A 25,678-nucleotide genomic window follows, 5' to 3' on the forward strand; every position below is an offset into this window, starting at 1 on the left:
CTGATTTCTGATTGAACTTAATTCATTCTCACAAGATGAAACTCATGCCTGGTACCACTAACTGGGTGAACAAAGCCATAACTGCCTAGGTCAAAAGTCCTACAAGGAAACGATGCTATCATTGTGCTCCATGGACATAACAATAAACTGCACTCAAAGTTTTTATCATTCTATCCATAAAGTAGTACAGTGATCAAACCTCATCAAAGGAGTTTCTTTCTGCAGGAGATGGACATTAATACAGAGACTCACAGCTGGTTAGTTTTTGAAGAACAATAAACAGTGATGTATTCAATTCTAAATGGTATATCTATATGATACCCTCTTCTCCCAAGACTCAGGAACCATAAAGGAAGAGAGGATAAAGCAATTGTGAAAGCCAGTATAAGTGAGCATTTACAAGGGAATTTTCCAGGCATGACAGAACCATTGCACGCATGAATTCATAGAAGCTGTGATAATATGAACAAGACCTATTTGGATCAAACTGACCAAAATCCCAGCATGGGTGGGGAGTGGGCTTATGGAGTCCCATCCTTAGCTAGTTAGTAGTTGATAGAAGATGATAAAGGATCAGTTCTTTCAGGGAAGAAGACTCTGAGAGGCTGGCAACATTTGTGGTCCTCTACCCATGAACATACAGGCTGTGTATCTACTATTGATAGGAGTCTTAGCTGGGGTTATCCTTACAGATTTCTAGGAGATTCTCTTATGTCAGGTTTTTATCTGACCCCCAAAAGCCCTCCCCTTTCCAGTAGTCTCTTTCAGTACTGTCTCTCTCCACTTCCCCAAGCTGATCAATCATGTTCCTATCCTTTCCCAACCTTTTTCTGCTCATGAAACCTCTTCTATTTTCCCTTCCCAAGGAAATCTGGGCATCTCATCCATGAACTTTCCTTGTTACTTAGTCTCTCTGGGTCTGTGAATTGTTGCATAGTTATCCATTATTTTACAGCTAGAATCCACTTATAAGTGAGAAATACTATGGTTGTCTTTCTGGGTCGGGGTTACCTCACGCAGGATGATTTTATTCTAGTTCCATCCATTTTCCTTTAAATTTCTTGGTGTCTTTGTTTTTCGCAGCTAAGTAATGCCCCGTTGCATACGTGTATACCTCATTTTCTTTATCCATTTCTTAGTTAAGGGACATATTATGCTGTTTCCAGGTTCTGGCTACTACAAATAAGGCTGTTGTGAACATAGATGAGCAAGTGTCCTTAAGGAATGATTGAGCATCCTTTGGGCATATGCCCAAGAGTGATATACCTGGGTCTTGTGGTAGATTGATTCTCAGTTCACTCAGAAATCACTACACTGACTTCCAAAATGGTTGTAAAAGTTTACATTATCACCAGCATGCAAAAGTGCTCCCCTTGTTCCACATCCTCTCCAGCATGAGCTGATACTTATTTTTGATCTTATTCTGACAAGTGTAAGATAGAATCTCAGAGTTGTTTTGATTTTCATTTCACAATCACTAAGGATATTGTGCATACCCTTAAGTGTTTCTTAGCCATTTTGAGATTTTCTGTTGAGAATTCTCTGTTGTGACGTGCATCCCATTTTTTAATTGGACTATTTGGTTTATTGATACCTAGAGTTTTGAGTTCTGTATATATTTTGGAAATCAGCCCGAGAATGGTAGTCAACATATATAAAATTCCTTTAACAACCATACCTTCCATTCCTGTAAGATGACTATACCCACACAAATAGTTTTTTTCCTAATCAAATGATGGGTATTAAGTGAATAAAATGCATTTCTTGTTATTTTTGGTGTTTCAAGATAGGGTTTCTCAGTGTAGCCTTAGCTATCCTGGAACTCTTTCTGTAGACCAGGCTGGTCTTGAACTCACAGAGAACCACCTGCCTCTGCCTCCTGAGTGCTGGGATTAAAGGCAAGTGCCACCGTCGCCTGGTATAAAATACATTTCTGGCCCCTTAAAAGAAAACAAAAAAAAAGAAAAGAAAAGAAAAGAAAGAAAGAAAATTCTTACATTGCTCTTTGAATTACACATATTTGTAAAATATACAAAATATTGCTTTGAGATAAAAGTTACAAAGTTTCCATGATTAAAATTTGTTCTGCATTTTCTCTACATGTTTATTTCTTTCAGTTCATTGTTCATAAAGCTCTTCAGTAGCAAATGAAAATGAGTGATCATTGAGAACTCTATTTTATTCATTCAGAACAATTGATTACAGTTCATCAAGGGAAAGAATTGTTTTATGGCTAAAAATTCATAGTCTTAGATAATGGAAAGTAAAACTGAAAATGTTCTAACCAAACATATAATTATAGCAAGGACAATAAGCAACAAATCAGGATCAGACAGTTATTAATAGCCCGAAATAAGTTATTTTCTAACAGCACCATAAACAATGATAGTGCTTTAAACATAGAAAATAAAAACTATGCAAACCGATCTCTAACTATAATGTGGACTTTCCTAATTTATAAAATTATCGTAATAAGGATATTATTTTTATTTAATATAATTCTGTAAGCAAACTAAAAAAACTTGCATGTTTAAAATAAAAACCAAACCTCCTAGCTTTTTGCTTTATCTTTCAAAGTTGATATTTAATGTATAATATCTTAACAATAAGTTTTAATACTTAAACTTTAATTTATATTCTGGAGTTATAGGTCAGTGATAGAGCACTTGTCTGACATTTAAAAACCCCAAGTTCAATCCTCAGTAATAGAAAAATGGGAAAGAATAAAAGAGAAAAGAGATTTATAATATATTTTCTCAACATTAACATGAAGGCATTTAAATAAAGTTCAACATCAGTCTAATACAACACATTGAATACATATTTATTGTAAGTGCCTAAGGAAGTGTTCTATCCCTAATCAAAATTAAGTTCATTTCACTGTTTACTTTAATGTAGAGATTAGAATAACAGCATTTAATATAAACACACATATTTCACTTAATGTTGCATTATATACTGGTATACATTATATACATAAAACAACTCCAGAAAGCATCTGACTCCAAAGCAGCACCAAATAAAAAAAGATAAACAAAAGCAAAATTGTATTTCATCAGTGACCTTTATCTTTTTTTTTCTTGACTCAGTTTTGACCACCCTTCTACCAGTCAGAACAATATGCACAAAAAGTTTTGGAGGGCTCACATTCTAGAAATCTGGTGAATTGTGTAGGATACAAAGATTACAGTTAAAGTGCTCTCTTGGGTAAAGAGAGACAATGAGCATCATTTCGTCAACATAACAGAGCTATGGGGAGTTTGGAGGTTGTAGGAAGTATTCCTGATAAATACTAAAATATGCTGTGGGATCATGCTCTTACACACTGTAAAGATTTGTCACTCCTACTGGTTTATTAAAACGCTGGTTGGCCAGTAGCCAGGCAGGAAGTATAGGTGGGGCAACCAGACTAGGAGAATTCTGGGACAAGAAAAGAGAGACACAGTTGCCACCCAGATGCAGAAGAAGCAAGATGAGAATGCCTCACTGAGAAAAGGTACCAAGCCACGTAGCTAAACATAGACAAAAATTATGGGTTAGCTAGGCAGTGGTGGCACATACCTTTAATCCCAGTACTCGGGAGGCAGAGGCAGGTGGTTCTCTGTGAATTTGAGACCAGCCTGGTCTACAAGAGCTAGTTCCAGGACAGGCTCCAATACTGCAGAGAAATACTGTCTCAAAAAATAAAAAGGGGTTAATTTAAGTTGTAAGGGCTAATTAATAAAAGCATGAGATAATAGGCCAAACAGTTTATAATTAATATAAGCCTCTGTGTGTTTCTTTGGGACTGAAAAGTTGTGGGATTGGACAGGACAGAAACTTCCATTTACAAAATTCCGCAAGGTAACTACATATAGAAAGGAAAGGTGGGCATATTAAATATATTTTGAGGGAGTATTTTTTTTTTCAGAGAAGCATGTGAATTCCCACAACAACAGAGAAAATGCCCAATATTCTTGGGGCTCTCTTGCTACTTAAGTGACCCTTCATACAAATCACTAACCACTATGTGTCTATTTATATCTCCTTATAGTGCAATTATAAAAGCATTGCCTCTCCCTTACTTAGACATTGCAAACTTGAGCACCCAAATAATCTAGAAAGCAGTATTTTGATTGTATTTAACAATTACAGAAAATAACTATTTATTTTATGAACAGTACTAAGTTGTTTCACCATCAATCTAATCTGTACAGCCATATAATCTCTGGTGGTTTCAAATGTTGATTGTTTTCTGTTAATTGTCTTCCAACTTTGGCACACCGACATATGGAAACTGTACACAAAAGGCGACATGATAATCTTCAAATGAACAGTTAGAATCTGAGCTAACCATTCTTGAGTAAATACATAGGCACAAATAAGAAATGGTCATTTTCTTTTATTTCCCTCTGAATTTCTGTAGTTTGAAAATAATTGGGCTATTAATCATGTATGGTATTTAAGGACAAAAATATGAAATATCCACTAATTAGCTTTAAACTATGAATTACAGTTTAGAGCCACTGCAACAGCATTAGCATTTAGATTTGTTTCACTTAAATTTGTAAAAAAATATACAAACCAGAAACTTAAAGGAAGCTTTCTGCAATGAAGATTTAAAGATTATGATCCTTTAAATTTCTTTAGAGATAAGAAATGGGTCTTTTAAATACTAAACACCATTTTATTTGATAATGACCACCATGGTTTGGAGATAACTATAGTTGTATTTAGCTTCATAAATAAGTAACAGAACCAGGTGCATTCTCTCAAAGACAGCAATGTTGGTAGGGGTGAGCTAGTTCAAACTCTGAAGCACAAGTTTTCTTTCACATATTACTATTCTGTGACACCTTTTCCTCTTCCCTCACATTCTCCAAATTCACTGGTCTTGAGTTCCTACATTTCTGAATTCTACTGCTTACAGTCACCAATTTTTTTTATGTGTTCATTTTTTACAAGTTTTTTAATTCAGATATTTACATATTATAATAATTATCAAAAGTAGAAAACCATTATCAAAAGCATTATTTCTTATTAGAGCATCCCATTTTATAGAAGACTAGCCCTGGCGGAGGGCAAGAATTCTCTATAGAATTTGAGATAAATTTATTTGAAACTAGAAAGGGAAGAGACATATTTCACACCCATTTCATTCCTGACCATCTTTACGTGTACTCCTTTGAGTGATGCTGATGTTGCAGCCTACTTACCTGTCAGCTGGTTAACGAGTAACGTCTGTGTAGTCAGTATTTGTTAGAAATGACTTCTAGGTCCGTTTCTTCCTTCTTTTTACAATACTTGGAATTTCCCAGTAAGGCTTTAGCACTGCCTTTGTTTTATAAGAGAACCCATAACTGAGATCACTTTCTTCTTACTAATAAGTGAATAATCAACTTTGTTTCTTATATTTGACCTGAAAAACTCCTGTCAAGTGTCACTGACAACCATCATGGGAGCATCCGAGGGAAGCAGCGTGAGAACTGGATCAGTAGTACGTAAATGAAACTAACACTGTAGGAAGGATTCGGAGAGAAGCTTATGCCCACCGTTAATTTCAAACACAACAAGAACACCTTGTAGCATGGGACAAGTTTTCTTGTACATATAAGCTAATTAGATCTGGATTTTCTAAAGCATCTCTATCAAAAATATTCATAGGTGCTAAAGTTTCTTTATAGTAAATGACATAGATTCAATCAATTGTTATCAAAGTAGATATTGGTGTTGAAAAAAAAAGACTAAAAACCTATGCCATAAAAGTCATCATTAATGTGTTCAGGCCAGAAGAACAGTTTAGAATCTTGGTTTTGGTCTTCGAGAGAAGGTTGGATAGTTAACATAAATGTCCTCTTTCTCGTCATCTATAGAGTGGATGGGAGACGTGGGACTTCTGCAGTTGGTAGCTACCTACAAAATAAATAGCAAAACATTGAGTGGCTCACTGAATTTCAGCATCCAATAAAAGCAATCTTTAAAACCCTGATAGCAGATGAACTAAGACAAGACATCTTAGTTTTGAACTTGATTCCAAGAAGTAAATCATGAGTCAATCGGGGGAAAAAATTCCAAAGACCAATACTTCATAAAAGAGGAAAGTTAAGTTGATAGATTATTAAGAAGTCTGCAGCACACATATCAGATTGCAAGAGGCTTTTTAGAGCTTATCCTTTTAGCCATGTAGAACTTGACTGCAAATAATTAAAGGGAAGAAAAATTGATGTCATTTTGGATAGCACTTGGGAAAATGTCTTAGTTCAGGCAGTTATAACAAAATAGCATAGACTAAGTGGCTTAATTAAACAGCAAACATTTACTTCTCACAATTTTAAAGTATATAAAATCCGATGTCAAATATCAACTGAGGGTTTGATTCTTGAGTTGCAGATCATCTTCCTTCTTCCTGTGCAAAATTTTTCTTGGATAAAAACAAGCAAACAAAGATATCTGGCTTTCTAAACTCTTTCCATTTCTTCTTATAGAAACACTAATGCCATTAATGAAGGTTTCACACTTATAACCCAATCACCTCTGCAAGGCCCCACCTGCAAATACTATCACATTGGAGGGTTGATGATTTCAATATGTGAATTTAGGGGGTCATATGAGCATTCAATTTCCAGCAATGTTTTATAGTTAAACTTAAAAATATAATAGTTTACTACTAAAAGAGAGATATTTGAATTAAAATTAAAGACAATGAGCATAAAAAAGCCCCCCTTTTATCTGCAAACACTTAAGGAAGTTTCCATCCTTTCAATTAAACAGTAGGGGGCAGAAGCATAAAGAGTAAGACAGAAAAAATTATAATTTGTCACAATCCTGCAACACACTTGACAATTTAGTAATTTTATAACCTATTTGAGCACTTATAATTAAAAATTAATTCAAAGATAATACTATCAATGAAAGTCATTCATTATACCTTTCTTTGTGTGTGCTATGCTTCAGAGTCTTTTATGTAGTTTAATTTAATTTAACCCTCATAATAACCTTATGACGTAAAATGTTATGTTCTGTGTTGAGTTGACTAGATGCCTCTTTCAAAATGTCTCTACAAGAGATAGCCCCTGTTCCCACTGTTAGGAGTCCCACAAGAGGACTACCTACACAAACACAACTGTAACATATATGCAGAACACCTTGGTCAGTCTCACACAGACTCCCTGGTTGTTAATTCAGTCTCCATGAGCTTCTATGAGCCCAGGTTAGTTGATTCTATACTGGATCATCTTACCCAGCCTTAATAGATGGGAGGTGTTTAATCTTTATGTAACTTGATACACCATATTTTGTTGATATTCATGGAAGACCTGCCATTCACTAAACTGAAATGGAGGAGAAGTGGATTGAGTATTGGGAACAGAGGGAGGAGTGGGGGGGGGACATGACTGGGAAGAGAAGAAGAAGGGGAAACTAACTGCAGTTGTGATGTAAATTAAATAAGTTTATTTTCTAAAATGTCATTTTAGAAGCTTCATTATTTAACATGTTTTAAAAGATCTTTGCAGATAAGTTAACACTAAGAAGGTGGGTGAATGGCTTAGAAGCTAACTACTTAGTGGGAGAACATTAGCATATGAATTCAGATTCCCAGCACCTGATCCCTGTAACCCAAGTACTAGGAGTTTAAAACAAATCTCAGTCAATGGCCAGCCAATCTAGCAAAAGTAGCAGGCCCTCAGTCAATGAGACTTTGTCTCAAAAAATAATATGGGGATATATAAAGGAAAATAGAAGACATCATAAACCACCCCCCCACACACACATATTGGCAAAAAAGCTTGCCTTCATATGCACATGCACACACTCAAAATTTATGCAGATAAAGTTAATGTGTTAAACTGAAGTAAGGAACATGAAGTCAGCCTTTGGTCCAATATGACCAGAACCTTTATTAGAGCCAAGAACATCCAGACAAACACAAAAAAGGCATTATGTGAGCACAAGGAGAGATTTAAGGGTGTATCTGCAAGTCAATGGCTGTGGAGAACTGCAGGAAGCTACCAGAAGCTGATAGAAAAGACCAATTTTACCTCAGAAATAGCCATCCTTCTGGTGCTTTTTTTTTTTTAGCTTCAAAATCATGAAAGAATAGATGTCTGTTGTTTTAAACTACCAATTTTATTCAATGTGTAATGGAAAGCAGATTTTGGTAATGTGTAGTGGTCACTAATTATTTCAGTATAATTTCTATTATTTTCCTCACAATCCTCCTGCCTCAGCTTTCCATGAGCTAGAACTATGGGCGTGTAGTATTTTTAACACTAAAATTTCTAAAATCCTGGCTTCAGAGTTGTTAACAATAAGAGAATAACTATTTCCTCAGCTAGTTGATACTTGAATTGCAAGCAATGTCATTTCAAGATCATGAAAAGGGAAATAAGCAATAAGATTGACAAGTGAAAATAAAAAAAGAAAGCTCTTACGGGAGACTTTTCAACAAGTAGGAGCATTGACAATCAACTTACCTTACTCTGTTTATCGCTGGGCTCTTTAAGCGGTGTTCTCACCTGTCTCCTTCTCCTTCTAGAACACAAATTCAGCAAAGAATATTAAGACACTGTACTCAAGCCCTAGTTATCCCTTCTGCTCAATTCCTTGCTGTGTCCCCAGCCACTGTGTTCCTGTGAAAACACAGTTGTGGCTATAAACAGTTGCTCTATATCTATGCTCTCTACTCTGATGGTTCGAGTGTCAGCTTGGCTGGATTAAAAATCATCACGAAAATATATTTTTGGTGTGATTTTTAGAAATTTTATCTGAAGAATGAAAACTCATGCTGTATCACCATCCTTTGGTGGCCCCAAAGCCTCCATAACAAGAAGAAAATACACCGAGAATCACTTCCCTCTGCTTCCTGACTGGATACAACATGACTGGATGACTCAAAAACCCTTCCATGATTTTGAAACTGTGAGTCAAAATAAATTTATTCTTCCTTAGGGCTGCTTTTCCAGACGTTTGTCACAGCAATAAAAAGAATAACATACTTACCTTTTCCAATGTGCTTATAGATGGAAAGGACAATAACTAATCAATGGTTTTACAAAATACTATATAGTGGATTAGTATTCAAACGGTACAGCTTTTGGACTTAAAGGTTTTCTATAATTAAATCTTCTTTAAAATGTCAACACTGTCATTAATTGGATGACAATAATTATTGACTTAAGTTTCTTAAAATCTCATAGGTCTTATAAATTACCCAGTGCATTATTTTATTTAGAGTTTATCAAAGCTCTAAGAGAATAGGAAAGTGCTTGGAGGGGAAATAGCATCTAGCCTATCTTCTCATGGTTGGTTAGTAGTGGTGCTGAAGTTAAAGCCACAGTCCTCCACCTGACTCTAAGGCTCCCCCACGCTGAGTCACCTGGACGAACAGACCATCCAGAGACACCGTGTGCAACACACTCACCTAGGAAAGCCAAAGTTCTCTGCAAAATTTCAAAAGAATAAATATAAGAGAAACAAAAAAAAAAGATATACCAAATGAATGTGTAGAAATAACCACAGCCAAGACTATTGAAAGATCTGTGATGGGGTATCATGGCTCCCTCCTTGTCATCTCTCTCCAGATAAGATTCTAACTGAACTAAAGCAAAAACAGATTCAACGCAAGAAGTGAAAAAAAATGCTTTTTCTTTTTTTTTTTTTGTTTAAAAATACAATTTCAACTCCTCTGTAGAAAATTTGAAAGCAAGATATTCCTTCTAAAAGCTGCTCAGTAATAGCTATTGCCTACAGTGGATACTTGGAATTCCTTGGAAGTAGCCCTATGATCTCAGTACAATCTTACTTCTTTATGTGCGTTTATTTGGCTTTTATTATTTAAGGAATTATACCTCAATTTATTTACTCCTTCTATGTGTAAATTATGAAGTATAATTAACATTCTCCTAAGCTTATGTAAGTAAATTTATATATATTTATATTTTAAGAAAATACGTGCTATGATTGTTATTGGATGGTTCTATGCCTCTGGCCAGTTAAATTGTCATTCATAAGAATGATGGTGTGTATGTAGGTGTGTGACTGAGTGTCTCCGTGTGTGTGTGTGTGTATGCACATGTGTGTCTCTGAGTGCATATGTCTGTCTGTGGGTATGTTTACCAATATTTAAATAAGACAAGAACATGTGGTGAATAAAAAAGAATTTGGCTTAGATATCAAAGCTTTCTTTATGTAACTTGTGTTGTGCTATTTGCTACACAAAAGATCAATATCTCTATAATCAGTCCTCCTACCTTTATAATATAGTTAGTACATATACCAAAGACTGTTTTGTGTTGAAGAGTTGCCCTGGTTTGTCTAATTGTAAGGTACTTCCCAGTATGTGACTTTTTTTCAATGCTGAAAAAAAATGAGTTTCCAGTATATCAACACATTACATAATCTGCACATTTTTATCAAATGTACAAATAAGCAACTCATTTTCACTAAATGTTATATATCATCTTACAAAGAAAGATGTCCATCTCAAGTATAAACTTTGGCTCCTTTCATTCTGACACTCTGTATTTCCCCTGGTCATGTTCATTCACTATTGTTATCGTGAAGCAGAAGACTTGCTTCCAAAGACATCAGAATCACAGATGACTAGGTGTCAAGAGTAAAGTGAGGATTTGCTTTGGCTCCTGTCCAACTCAGCACATCTGAAGCTGCGGAATTATTCTAAACAGCAAGACGTGGGACTCTGGGTCATTGCTATAACCCTTGGGTCAGCTTTCAAAGCATTTTCATTTGAAGTAACAACCAAGACAGACGTGTGACAAGGTAGGACGAACAGCGCCCTTTCTTTTGTGTTTTTCACCTACTATTATTCAGTCAAGCCTACTAATCTTTTTATAACATTTAACCAGGGAAGGTTATATACTCTTTGGTTCAATTTAGTTGTTCAGGTAAACGTAATGCATTTTCAGGAAGCAAAACCTATCATGTCCAACACCTGCGACCCTCCAGAGGCCCCCGCTGCCACTCATTGCTTCAGCTGTGCTGCTTGTCCCTACTTGCTCCTCCTGTGGTCTCTGCCCTTTGCAAGTTTTTATAAACTAAAGTGGAGCAGTATGCTTGGGGGGGGGGTCTTTACTTCAACTTGGTCATAAAAAAACTTAAGTTCACCCATGGTGGGGGTAAAGAAAAACTTCCCTGTGTCTCAAAGTACTTGTACAAACACCTATTGAATATGCACTGTTTAGACATATTAGTGCTAAATACATTTGAAAGCTAGAAATGAAAACTCACAAAATTCCCAAATTATGATTATCATACATAGATGTGGAGGATAAAAATGGAAATCACACGAAGAATTAAAACACAAAGTAAGATTCAAGGAACAGCAGATTAGGAGGACAAAAAGATTCCAGATCGTGACATCATATCTATTTGAAGGAACATCAAAAGAGGACAGATCTCTAGCATGGGGAAAGAGGACAAGTGTCTTGCATGTTGAATGAAGCACAAGATTGAGACCAAATGAGAGAAATTATATTTTTGTAGCAAAATTCTTCTCCTCTGAACAATGAGTTGGACATGTTAAAAGTATTTTACAATTGTTCCAACTTTAACAAAATTAATCAGCACACTGGGGGAGTAGTAATGTGGAAAATATAAATAAAGATGCTGATGTCAAGAAGCAAGGCAACTTCAATGACTTGGTTAATGAGTTCTAAGATTATTCTGGTGTCTAGGAGAAGATAATACAAGCGTCCATCAATTAGGAATGACATCACCAATCCTATTTTCCAAAGGAGTAGGCAAAATCAATAGCTTAGAAGGAGAAAGTTTGTCAGAGAGCAAAGTGGGAGGGTGAAAGAGTTATTAAAATCAGGTGAATGTAAAAGAGGTAGAGGTCAGAGATCATATTTGGAGACGGGACATATAAACCTACTGGAGAACCAAATTAATGGGTGTATGTGCGCGCGCATGCGTGCTTTATCAGCAAGAAAAGAATGAAATTTTGTGTATTCATTTATCAAAACAACCATGTTAAGTGGTTGTGCCTTTCCACACATGCAAAATATCCATGTTCAGATAGGGGCCCTTCCTCCCTTAGGCAGAGAACACTCCAGCTGGAACATGGTGTGGGTTATTCAAGATAGTTAAAGTTAAGTATGAGGCAAATCAGTAGTGCTCATGGGAGAGCTAGGAGGGAAAGGAAGGGCCTTGTTTAAGAACAGAAATTTATACACACACAGACACACACACACACACACATATCCTGAATCAGCTTGATAAGTTGTTGAATCATTCATAGAGAACCATAAATATCAGAATTATCCTAGGCAAATAGGACTCAGGCTAATGTGTTTTACTCACCTGCTATAAAAAATAATTGTGATTATAATTAGGATAACCAGCAACAGTGAAACTGATCCTCCAGCAATGGGAAGTATAAAATGTTTATTGGATCCACCTAGAAAAAAATAAGGCATGAATTAGTAATTTAATTAAGGCCACCAAAAAAGGAGGGAAAATGAAGAAAGGATCCAATAATCATGACAGGATAAAATCAAACTCAAAGAATTTAATAACAATAGGACAGGGTAAGGGGAGAAAGGCATTTTTCCTTAAGATCCTCCTTAATTCTTATGACTATCACAGGTTTTTATTACTTCCTTTACTAAACTGGGTTCAACAACAAGAATATGGAGCTGAAAAGATGGTTCACTGGTTACTTCTCTTTCAGGGGACCTGTGCTAGGATACACACATCTACACAGTGGCTCACAATTGCCTGTAATTGCGCATCTGAGAATCTGACACTTTTGGCTTCCAAAAGCACTTATGCTCACATTGACATACATTACACAGATATGCATATATACGTAAAGTAACAAAAATAGGTCTTAAGAAAGAACAATAGTGGTAATGGCACCCATTGAACACATAAGCTCTTTCATTATAATATACAAAAAAAACCCTTGCAGAGAAAAAAAATGCAATGCTGGAGTAATATATTAATAGAACTGCATTTTATGTTGACATATACTCTAGGTAGATGTATAATGATGAAGGAGTTAATTTCAGGCCTGCCCGCTGTTCTGAAATGTTTACCAGAATTTTTTAAAATATACTTTATACTACATTTGAATACATTTTAAAAGTGATATTGAAGTTAAACATGTTACTCTGACTTGGTGTTGTCTGGAACCCTAAACTGTTCCCTTGACTGATCACTGTTATAGCTGACTGGCCGCTAGCATCATCTTTCTGTGCTCAGAATTCTTGCATCTCTCAAACAAGGTGATAAATCAATATTTGAAAGAATGATGAGTTACTGCTTGAGAAATCCCACCTCTAAGGTACTAGATTGAGGTGAGACACTACTCCATGTTTCTCTGTGACCTCCTGCCCACTGCCACCCTCATCCATTTTCACTCTCAGGGCATCTTGTGAGATGAGCCCCATCACTATTAGTTGTTGGCAAGGGTGAACCTGAAATGAGGTTTACCTATTGTCTTTATTGCTGTCTACTAGACAGCTCATTTGCCACTGCAGTCTGGAAATCAATGACAACGTAAGAAGAATATCTCTTCAACTCATTCTACCTCATATTTCTTCAGAACATCCCATACTTCCTAAGTCACAGTTTCACTGAATCCTTTTCTTATGATAAAAACCTTGAGTCTAGACCAAGTTTATTCAAAAGAAACTAAGACAAATGATAGATGTTTTTTAAGTTTTAAACGTGTTTAATCCGTGTTATAAGACTAAGTGAGAGCAACTATACAGTGGTTCTCCTTCTGAATCTGGCTTATGTCATTTAACAGAATAGCACAAGGTTCTTCTCAGTGTCACAGATGACATCATCTTTATACTGCTGAAAGCTACATCGCTCTGCCCATATATACCATGTTCTTTATCTATTCCACCAGTGATAGACATGTTGGTTGTTCTATATGTTGAGTCCTGTGAATAAGGCAAACACATAGAGGCAAATACTAAGAGTCCAAGTGTATATGAAATATAAAAATGCTGAAATCTTTGATTTCTGGCACAGAGCAGGAAGTATTGAAAATGGGATCATGTTCAAGAGTACAACCTTTTGTTATATGAAGAAAAAGTTCAAGGGCTATAGATTATAATACAGGTAAGTTAGGGGTGTGCTAATTAATTTGGTGATGGTAATCCAGGCTGTATATTTACATATACAAAATCTTTATATTGCACACCTTGGAAATATTTAAGCTTTGAGAATATATATATATTTAAATTTTTAATAACTAGAAGATGGCTCAGTTTGCAAAGCATTTGCCTTAATATCACAAAGACCTTACTTCTGACCCCATATAAAGTCTGTGGTGGTGTCACACTCTATATCCAGTAGAGAAGTAAACAGATCCTGGGACTGAGTGGGCAGGTCAGTGTGAGGCCCAGTTACCAAAAGTAAGATGAAGAATTCCCGAGGGACAGCACTTAATGCTGCGCTCTGGTCTTCACATACCCATGTACACAGACAGGTACACTTGAACAGACATAGACATGCATGCACACATGAGTATACACACGTACAGGTTTAAAGTATATTTTTCTTCTTTTTTTGTTGTTTTTTCCAAATTTTCTAAATGATATGTTGATTTTGAATCAGAAGATCTATAAACGTATATGTAAGTCTACATTCTTAAAACAGAATGATTGTTAGATTTTAGTCATGACATTTAAAAGACAAAATTTGGGGAACTCCTTTTTAAAGGAGATTCAGAATCATTAAGAGTTAAGATCATGTTTTTGCTGTGTTCAATTATATGATTTTAGACTATTTTCATCAGAGTTCTCAGCCATAAATCCTAGTTTCAAATGCTTCAGCTTGAAGCATGTTTCCCATGACCAGCCTTTTCCAGTAAATCTGACCATTAGTGTCAGGTCCTTTTGTTCAGTGTCTAAATGCTTACAGTCTCTCAATGTGCTGGGTAATGGGACCACAGAGGGTGACAGATAAACACTTACTTTATATTTCACTAGTTGAACCTTTATTGCTTTGAAATCCCCCCCCCCCGCCATGTTCTAAATCAGGCACCAAACAAGCATTTCCCCTCCAGAAATGCATGTATAGAGAAGCACAGCTTCAGCCCCACTTGGCCCAGCACAGCCTGAAGCCATCGCTGTCCTGCCTCCCTTCCCTGCCTTCGTTATGTACCTGCTATGGGATTGGCCAGAGTAGAGCAGGGATGGACCTCCATAAGACCTGTGTGGATTGAAAAACAGAAAGCATTCAGGATGCTTTGGGGAGTTAATCAATACTTCATAACACTCACTTTTCCCCTTAAGTTCTGCTAATAGATCTGTAGTTGAATAATGTCAGCCCTCAAGTCCTTCTCCTAAAGAAAGAATTATTATCTGTTTCCAGTGGTCCCTTCCTAATAGCTTTTTTCATGTATTCCAATGCTGTATTGATTCATAGGAGGACAAAACTCTCTTGAACTACAAAGCCATTATTTTTCCTCCTTTCACAAAGGATAAATACAGTTAAAACAATTTCAAGCAAGTCAGTAAAATTTATAAATGAATAACTTTCTCTAGGCCTGTGGCCCTCCAGGGTAAGTTTCTGCCAGACCAAGTATTTATGACTGAGTTATAAACCTTTAGAGAAGACTCATGATAGAAATACCACTTGTTCTGTCCATCAGGGCTAGACGAGCAGAGCCCACTGTTTGTCTTCGTTAGAGATTCAAGTAGGTTGGTAGTGAAGGCACCAAATAATGTAGAACCTAAATAATAAGCTAAGTGCATTGGGCCAATACTTTGATCCTAGTACTTTGGAGTTGGAAGCAGGATTATCAAAAGTTCAATGCAGCCTGGGATACATAGCAAGCTTAAGGCCGGCCTGAGCTGCTTGAGACCAATGTGGGCTTTTTGTTTGGTTGTGTTGGTTTTGGTTTTTCTTCTAAATTTTATCTTGTGGGACAGCTTGCAAGGGCAGAGGGCAGAAAGAGAAGGACAGGAAGATGAATGGGATTGGGATGCATGATATGAAATCCACAAAGAATCAATAAAACATTAAAAAAAAAAGAAACCAACAACCAAAGAATCTAACTGGACCAGAGAAGGTGAGGAAGGACACACATCCAGTATCAGGTATTCTTTTCTTGGTCATTAAAAGAAGAAACACAAATGTTAGACCTTAATCTTAGGGCACAAGAAATATGCATGCAGCAAGTTTACGTGAAGCAGATATGTATGAGCTCACAGATCCTGAAATATCAAGTCATTCTACATTTCAACTCAGCATTAGACAGAAAAATATCTCTAATATGAAATTAATTAGCATCAAACTAAAAGCACAGTCATTGAAGAGAGATGTGGAGCTTAGACCTGTCTTCTGCTTTGTTTCACTTGAAGAGTTCATATAGGATATTTAATCTCTTTTGTTAAGTGATGAAATGATTAAAGAATCAATGCCAAGCATGCCTTTGATATTTAAATAAAACATATAGTGGAATTTTAAGTATTTTCAACACTATACAATGTTAATAGCACAAATTATACACTCATAGTTAGATTTTATACACACAATGCAAATTAAGATTAACTAAATAAGCCATTTTTAGTCATGTTGAAATGTCACATTGAAGTACTTCTGTATCATAGATGCTACTTGCTCCTATAACTAGTCACCCTTCTAGGGAAGGTTAAAAGTAATTTGTATGTGTAAGAATATTCTAGACCACTACGACATCGTAAACCAAAATTGGTAAATGAAATATACATCAAGTAGATACTGTTATTCTAACATCACTCCAGGTTTCCAGAGACCACCTGTCAGCATAAATTAGTTTTATAATCCTTATTTCATAAATGTTTTCCTGTTTCACATGAAGGAAATTCCAGGGAATAAGTGGCTTTCTGAGAATTAAGGAACCATGACATCATCCTTTAATCTACAGTGACTGAAATGTGGCAACGGTATTTAAATCAGTACCATTTGTGGTTTAAATGAGAATAGCCTATATAGGATCATATGTTTGAATACTTGGTACCCGGTTGGTGGGACAGTTTGAGAAGGATTAAAAGGTGGGACTTGTTGGAGAAGGTATGTCACTAAGAGTAGACTTTGAGGTTTCAAAAGCCCATACCATTAACAGTTAGCTGTTGGAGGGTGAGAGCTGTTCGTTGGTCCCAGCCACCCAGCCACGAAATAATCACACAGAAGTTGTATTAAATAAATCACTGTTTGGCCCATTAGATCTAGCTTCTTATTGGCTAACTCTCACATATGAATTTAACCCATTTCTAGTAATCTGTATATCGCCACTTGGCTGTGGCTTACCACCTAAAGTTCTGGTGTCTGTCTCCAGAGGGGCTCCATGGTGCCTCTCTGACTCCACCTTCCTTCTCCCAGCATTCCATTCAGTTTTCCCTGCCTACCTAAGTTCTGCCCTATCAACAGGTCAAGGCAGTTTCTTTATTCACCAATGGTACTCACAGCATACAGAAGGGAAACCCACATCAGTTAGCGCTCTCTCTCTCTCTCTCTCTCTCTCTGNTCCTTATCTCTCTCCCCTCCTCTCCCTCTCTCCCTTCCCCTCTCTTTCTCTCCCCCTCCCTCTCTCTCCCCTCTCTCTCTCTCTCTCTCTCTCTCTCTCTCTCTCTCTCTCTCTCTCTCTCTCTCTCTCTCTCTCTGTCTCTCTCTCTCTCTGTCTCTCTCTCTCCCTCCCTCCCTCCTTCCCTCCCTCCCTCTCTCTCTCTCTCCTTTTCCTCTTCCTCCTCCTCCTTCTTCTCTCTCTCCCTTCCTCCCTCTTTCTCTTTCTGCCTGATGGTTGTCGTATCAGCTGTCAGCTCATTGCTCCAGTGCCATGCCTGTCTGCCTGCTGCCCTGCTCCCCACAGTGATGGTTATGGAATAACCCTTTGGAACCAGGAGCACCAAATTAAATGCTTTTTTGATAAGCTACCTTGGTCATAGTATTTTGTCATGGCAATAGAAAAGTAACTAAGATAATAACTGAGGCAAAATAAATGGCAAATGCTTTTAATTGGTAGTCACTGAGAAAAATTTTAAGTCTGAATGTATCTTCCTCCTGAACATGTCTTACGCTTATATATTTGCTTCAAATTTTACAAGCATTACTTAAGTGCATCATAAGTCAGAATGTCCAGAACTGCACGAGCCTCACTCACTTTTTAGTGACACACTTGTAGAAAATAATTCACGATACTAGTAACATACATCCTATAACGAGGCCTAACTTCCTAATAGCCCCTTCAGCTATAATTTCATTTACTGACTAGACCATTGATGAAACGGGTGCCAATATAATCCAGTCCCCCCTCAATCGTGCCACCAGCAGTGTAGCTAGGTACCAAATTTTCAATGTGAGCCTTTTGGTTAAAACTGCAAGATCTTTTCCCCCAACAATGGAAAATTTGACTTTGGGGACTTTATAACACTTTATTTTTTTAAATGATACATATGTTAATGTAGGTACTTCTGAACACTTTCTTTTTCTATGATATCAGTCAGCCCTTCTGATGTTGGCTAGGAAACATTTTCTTTCACAAGCTTTGCTTTGAATCTTTTTAACGAAAGCTAAGAGCATGTCTATATGCTATTAATTCGAATGCTTGAGAGCTCTAGGCCCAATAATGAGGGTTCTGGAGTCTCCAAATACAATTGAAATTTGAGGATGTTTTTTCTTGACACTGATAGCTTATTTTGCAACTATGTTTGTATTACATTATTTTTAAGAGCACATACATTCGTGTGTGTGCATTGCTATTTGTAAAAGAACCTATTTGTTTGTAAAAGAACATATTTATCTAGGCAATAAGTAATTTGAAGTTTTAACGAATGAATTTTTAGATTAGTAAGTACTTTTTAAATGTAAGTAGTAAAATTGGATTATGTGGGCACCCATTTCATCAATTTGTGAATGGATTAATGAATTTGAAGCTGAATGAACTATTAGAAAGCTAAACCTAGTGGTTTTTAAAGAGCCTAACAAGACTCTTTAATTTATCAAAGTTATTAATAAATGAATACCATAACACTAAAATTAAAAGTAAAAAGAGGGTAGAATTAATTTGTCTCATGCTCAAGTCAGTAGTAAATGTTAAGAATTAAGAACAGTTATTTGATCTAGCTAAGTCTATTCTGACCCAGACATCTAGGTGCAAAATTTAGGAATTTGTGGGTTTTCACAGATATATGTAAATGTTCTAATTGTACTCAGTGAGTTATATAAAATTCCCTCAGGGAATTGCCAGAAAATGATCACAATCCTTCTTCTGATTTTTTCTCTCACTCCTTCCTTTCTTATAGCATTAGTTTCAGAGAATATAAGCTCTGTTTGACTAGGACACTATGGAAATCTATTTAAAGATAAATGAACTTCCTAGCATACTTCCTGTTGGAGAAGTACTCTTCTCAAGAACCAAAGAGCTATAGCTTTGGAATGTCATCACTAAGGAAAACATAGCCTAAGGGCAGGTCCTATTACCCAAATTTTTCCCTGCAAGGGGACTACAACCTCCTGCTTAAAGATTGGTGAAGCTATTTTTATTTTGGTAAAGGCTGTTAGTTAAAAATAGATGCCACTCCAAGTCCCAGGTGAATCTGGCATGTTCTGCATGATATATGTCATGAAAGATTCTGTCAAGTCTGTTTACTTGAAGACTCACAATTTATCTTTAAAACATTTATGCAATGAATCCCACTTGTCTACATTAAAATGTTATTTCTTACTTTGTTTCTAGTATATCACCTGAGATTCACAGCACACTCTAAATTCATGTTCATTCATAAATAAAATTGTTTTGTTTCTCTTTAACCTTTGGAGAAGTTTTCTGAACAGGGACATTTTGTTTCTAATTACATTTCCCCAGAACATTGCTTCTGTTATTGCTGTTTGACCAGGTGTGACTTTGTACAATGGTGTTCCTACTGTGTTTATCCTCAAGGACACAAGAGGAAATACCCAATGTCCCACTTTCTTAATTGAAGATAAACAATATTCTATCTTCAGGTTTCAATAAGACACATAATAGGTTACCATACTTATGTGTGTATTTTTCAGTTGTAGTATAAAAAGTCACAGAAACATGAGATAATGTAAATAGCCAGCACATGCTAGTATAAAGAGTATGCTTCTGTTGTATAGTGATATTTTATTTGTGTTTTAATAAATAAAGCTTGTCTGAAGATCAGAAGGGCAAAGATAAGCCTTTAGAGATCAGGCAGTGGTGGTATACACCTCTAACCCTAGAATTTGGCAGATGTATTTTGTGAGTTCAAGACTACCCTGGACTCCACAAGATCAATGCAGAAACAAATCTAGGAAGTGGTGCCTTACACCTTTAATCCCAGTAACAGGGAGTCATGCACCTTTAATCCTGACACTAGAAGGAATATAAAATGGGAGGTGAGAGAGATTTAGTCTGCTTAGTCTTCTTACTCTGCTGAGTCTGAGGATGTCCAGCCTTGGTAAAGGTAAAACTTCTCTAGTGGTTTAACTGCTTTGCTTTTCTGGTTTTCAGGTTGAACCTTGATATCTGTCTCTGGGTTTTTATTACTCATGCTACACTATTGCTTCCTTGGGGGATTTGGGATGTTAAGCCTTCACTGACCAACAATGGGGGAAGAAAAGCTTTAATTGCTAACTACTGCTCTGATCCAACTGTCTTAGGTCCTTGAGGTCTGGTGAACGAGACAAAGAAGACAGCTCAATATAAGAAGAAAATAAAAGGGAATTTTAAGTGGAAAATAACAATATGCTTGGGATTTTCTCCAGATTCCTAAGTAGTTGGTCAAGGGAGTAGGCTGTGCCATGTGCTAAGCATCTAGCGCAGTGGTTCTCAACCTTCATAACACTATGAACCTTTAATTCAGCTCCTCACAATTTGGTGACCCCCAACCATAAAATTAGTGCACTGGTGTTTTGCAATGGCCCGATGCCATATGCAGCTATCCGCAGGTGTTTCTGTCATGAACTGGGATTGTCCTTTGCCCAGATCCTACTCCCAAAGTTATGGGTGTCTGGGTCTTTTTCAAATGGCTGTAACACAGTACCAGAGGGTAGGTGACAATAACCAGACATTTATTTGAGTGTTGTTTTTCACACCCTTAATGCTTTCACTCAGGAGGTTAAGGCAAGAAGATTGGCACAAATTTGAGGCCGGCTTGGACTACATACAAAGTTGGACTACAAAATAAGAACATGTCTGCTCACCACCACCAAAAGAACAGGCAGCCGAAAGCTTCTCATTGTATCATCCAATGGTGGACAGTGGAAAGACAGGGGAAGCTGAGAAAGAGAGAAGTAAAGGAGCTATACTCATCCCTCTATAAGGAGCCTGCTCATAGCAAGTAAAGCACTACCATGATAATGGCATTTATCTGTTGATAACGGTAGAGCCCAATTAAAGCTCCATCATTAACACTGCTTCACTGGGGATCGGATACAATTAAACCACACAATCTGCTCGTCTCTTTTTAGTGTAGACTTGACTTTATCAGTGGCCAGCATCCCACCTCTAGATCCTCACACCAGCTGTGACTGTGCTAGTTCCCCTAGGACTGTGTGTGGAAGCAGCCTCAGATGATTTCACTAACCAATGCAAAAGCCCCTTAAAAATGGGGAAAATAGTAGGTGAAGAAGGACTCACCCACACAGGACCTGAGCATGAAGGTAGTAACCAGATGAGCTCACAGCTCACAGTGCTGGAATGAAACAGTCAGAGATCAGGCCCCACTTGTGAACAACCTTCACTTACTTCACATATCAGTCCAGTGTAGATAAATATCTAAAAGGAGGAAATCAGAGCTCCATGACACCTGCTTCTGGAGTAAGCAACAGAACTTTTACTTTGGGCAGAATGAGGAGCTGAGGCTAAGAACAGGCACTCAGAAGTCTGGGTGCTGGCCTCAGCGGCCCAGCACATATATTTATTAGCTAAGATGCTTTGAATAAATTGATTAAACTCATCATGCTTCACTTTTTTCATCTGTAAAGTGTGGATAAAATAAAACTGCTGTGAGGAGCAAAGGAGTGACTTTGCATAAATCCTTAGGCCAACATGCAGCACACAGAGAAGCATGGCCTGTTGTAGAAGGAGCTGCGGGTAGTGATAGGGGTGGTGGGCTGCATTCCTGGCGCCCAGCGGCCCCTATCACTACAACCTGTTACATCCTTAGGCCAGCACGCAGCAAACAGAGAAGCATGGCCTGTTGCATCAAAGATAGATCAACCCAAAACCATGGTACCCAAGATTCAAACAATACGGTGTTTTAGTCAGCTTTGTACTACTATGACAAATACCAAGAAGAAAAAACTTAGAAAGTAAACCAGGTTTTATTTTAGTTTCCAGTCAATGATCAAGTTGTCGCATTACTTTGAGGTCTGTAGGGAGGAGTCCTATGGGAAAAAAGCTCATGGGAGAAGAAAACCACCCACCTCCTATGTAGAACAAGGTAGCCAGACTCTCATCATCCAATTCGAGGGTACACCACTGTGACCAAAAGACCTTTCTCTCACTGTGTGCCATCTCTTACACATTTCACCACCTCACAGTGGCATCATCAAAGGAACAAACTTTTGGTACATTCAAGATCCACATTAAAGCAATGCCATTAAATAAGACCTAAATATAAATGCAATGTGTATGTTGTTTGTGGGGATATAACATGACATACACATTCTGGGTTAAATGTCTAACACGTGAATTCTATCTAATTTTAAGCAACTTAAGAACAAACATTTCTTGATGCTTTTAAAGTGTAGAACAAACACATAAAAAGAGCAATATTATTGTACAAACCCTGTAGTTTTATACTCTAGACACAAATATGACAGCTTGATGTGACATGATGTTATCATCTGTAAAGTTCACACTCAAGAATTATGCAGCTGAGTTACAAAGGAAATTGCAAACAAACCCTATAATGTTTTAAGTGGTTTATGATTTGTATTGGGCTTCACTCATAGATATCCTGACTGTAAAAGACAGTTGGACATGCCAGTTAGAATTTAATTACCCATCAAATTTCAAATCTTTTAAAAAGCCAGTGATTGTTGGTTGTATGATTATATTTCAAAAGTTATGCCTTGCATTTTTAGAGTCAGAAAAAGAAACAGTACTCAACATAAAAGCAAATTGAATTGTTTTCAAAAACTATCTGATATTTGGCATGTATGCCAATGTTAAGTACATATGTAAAACTGCCTATACAGTGACATATTTATTAACTGCTTTGCAAGTAGTGGATCAATAATAATTGTTTTGCTTCCCTTCACAAATGTTCAGACATATATTTATCCTTAAACACACATACAAATAAGAGTGAAGACTTAGTGTTAATTTTTCAAATTAAGACATAAAAAGTGAAGACATTAATATCAAAACAATTACATTTTGTGAGCCTGCATTTTTTCTGTATCTGTAAACCTGCCTTTTATGCAATCCAAGAAGGGGGATCTTCTGTAATCATGACCCTTGAGCATCTCTAATGTGTAGCTGGAAATATTCCTTTGTTAATACCTTTGCTAATGTCTTTTTCTCTTGGTACTAGTTCTTTCTTGCATTCACGCACAGTGTTATCATTTAGCTTTTCCATCATTTTTCTCACTGTCACTATGACTAAAACCATTCTTAATCTCTATGAGCCTAACTAGAAACATTGATATTTCACATTTATACTTGTTCATGGAAAAAAATCAGTTTCTATGAGTTAATAAAGCAAAATGTCACTGCCATTTTGAAACATTATGGCACCATGACTACTTTTGAGTTCCAACAAAAATAAAGTGTGCTAGGTGTGTGGGTGCACCCCTCGTAGTCCTGAGTTCCTTGCTCATGCTCTCTCTCCTTCTGCTCCTGATTTGGACCTTGAGATTTCTGTCCGGTGCTCTAATGTGAGTCTCTGTCTCTGTCTCCTTTCATCGCCTGATGATCCAGCTGGCCTGGGTATGAAAAAGCCTGGGATAAAACCGGACTCACTGAACATGGCGGACAATGAGGACTACTGAGAACTCAAGAACAATGGCAATGGGTTTTGATCCTACTGCACATAATGACTTTGTGGGAGCCTAGGCAGTTTGGATGCTCACCTTACTAGACCTGGATGGAGGCGGGAGGTCCTTGGACTTCCCACAGGGCAGGGAACCCTGATTGCTCTTTGGGCTTTTGAGGGAGGGGAACTTGGTTGGGGGAGGGGAAGGGAAATGGGAGGCGGTGGCAGGGAAGAGACAGAAATCTTTAATAAATAAAAAAAAATTAAAGTGTGCTAAATGCATTCTGAAAATAAATCATAGTGAGGTCAATGTATGATGTGGGATTCCCCTCTGTATGCAGTGATTACCAGTGATTAATAAAGAAACTGCTTTGGGCCTATAGCAGGGCAGAACAGAGCTAGGTGGGGGCAGGGGGAACTAAACTGAATGCTGGGAGAAAGAAGGTAGAATCAGGAGGGGCCATGTAGCCCTGCCAGAGACAGATGCTGGAGGGAACCTTGCTGATAAACCACAGCCACGTGGAGATAAACAGATTAATAGAAATGGGTTAAATTAAGATGTAAGAGCTAGCCAATAAGAAGTTAGAGCTATTAGGCCAAGCAGCAGTTTAATTAATACAGTTTCTGTGTGGTTATTCCGAGTTTGGACAGCTGGGAATGAACAAGCAGCTTCCAACTACAAATGTATACTGCTAAATATTTATTTTACATTTTACAGATGTTGAAAAATAAAAAATATATTTCTCAATTGGTCAATACTTTTGAATCACTTCAGTGTAAATAATAACTTTAAGGTGCAAACTGGACTTTCAGGATATATCTCTGAGAATGGCAGATTCATTCTTGCTCTTCATGTCCTGATCTTTTAAAGAGTCCTCCAAAAAACCATTATACTGCCATTGAATATTTGTCAAGAATCAAAATAGTATGCTTGAAATTCACATATAATATTCATTTAGATAATTAAATTAAAATACTAAAACCAGTAATTTCCATTAAGAATCAAATACTGCAAATCTTACACAGAGTTAATTTCTAAAAATGGCAATTATATTTATACGTTTGGAAAAGATATTAATTATTAATCTATATACAGTTTCTAGCATGGCTCTAAAGAATAACCGCATACTGTTAATAATTCCTGAGGGATTTTTGGATGAAATTTGTATGTAGGACCAAAAACAGTAAAAATGGTTGCTCTAGAGTCAAAGGTATTAGGAGGATTTGATTTCCATCCCATGAGTCCATGCATGCATTTAAAGAGGGATAACTAAATACACAGATCTGAATTTGAATTTTTCCTGTCTGAATTCCAAGGAACAAGAAAGGTTTAAATTTTTTAATAAAACCTTTTTAAACATAAAGCAAAGAAAACCAGCCTACAAACCACACTAAGAGAGACTACATGGGAAGTAGACAAAGACAAGATCTCCTGAGTAAATTGGGAGCATGGGGACCTTGGGGGAAGGTTGAAGCGGGGAGGGAAAAGACAGAGAGGGGAGCAGAGAAAAATGTAGAGCTCAATAAAAATCAGAAAAAAAAAGTGATAACACGGCTCAGTGAGCAAAGATGCTTGTCACCAAGTTTGTGTTTCAATCCAATTACATGCTAAAAAGAGGGTTGTTTTCTTCCACTTGGTTGCTGACCTCCATACAACACTCACACGTACACACACTCACTCACACCTACACACACATAGAGTAAAAAAAAATAGATAAATATAACAAAAATGTTTTAAAAAGTTGAAATCA

At 36.9% G+C, this 25,678-nt stretch overlaps 1 protein-coding gene across 1 annotated transcript in view; it reads right to left on the minus strand.

Annotated features, from left to right (window-relative positions):
* Positions 1 to 2,210: 2,210 nt before the first annotated feature.
* Positions 2,211 to 25,678, minus strand: part of Cd226 (CD226 molecule) — an 82,488-nt gene continuing 59,020 nt past the window's right edge. The window contains exons 5-7 of the mRNA XM_050120313.1: positions 12,301 to 12,397; positions 8,454 to 8,511; positions 2,211 to 5,892 (exon numbers count right to left, since the gene is read on the minus strand). Of these exons, the coding sequence (XP_049976270.1) occupies positions 5,779 to 5,892; positions 8,454 to 8,511; positions 12,301 to 12,397 (269 nt within the window). The 3' untranslated portion in view covers positions 2,211 to 5,778. The remainder of the gene's footprint in view (positions 5,893 to 8,453; positions 8,512 to 12,300; positions 12,398 to 25,678) is intronic.

Source organism: Alexandromys fortis, unplaced genomic scaffold, assembly GCF_014885135.2.
Source record: "Alexandromys fortis isolate MF-2015 unplaced genomic scaffold, M_Fortis_MF-2015_v1.1 scaffold_179, whole genome shotgun sequence".
In the NCBI taxonomy this organism is placed as follows: domain Eukaryota; kingdom Metazoa; phylum Chordata; class Mammalia; order Rodentia; family Cricetidae; genus Alexandromys; species Alexandromys fortis.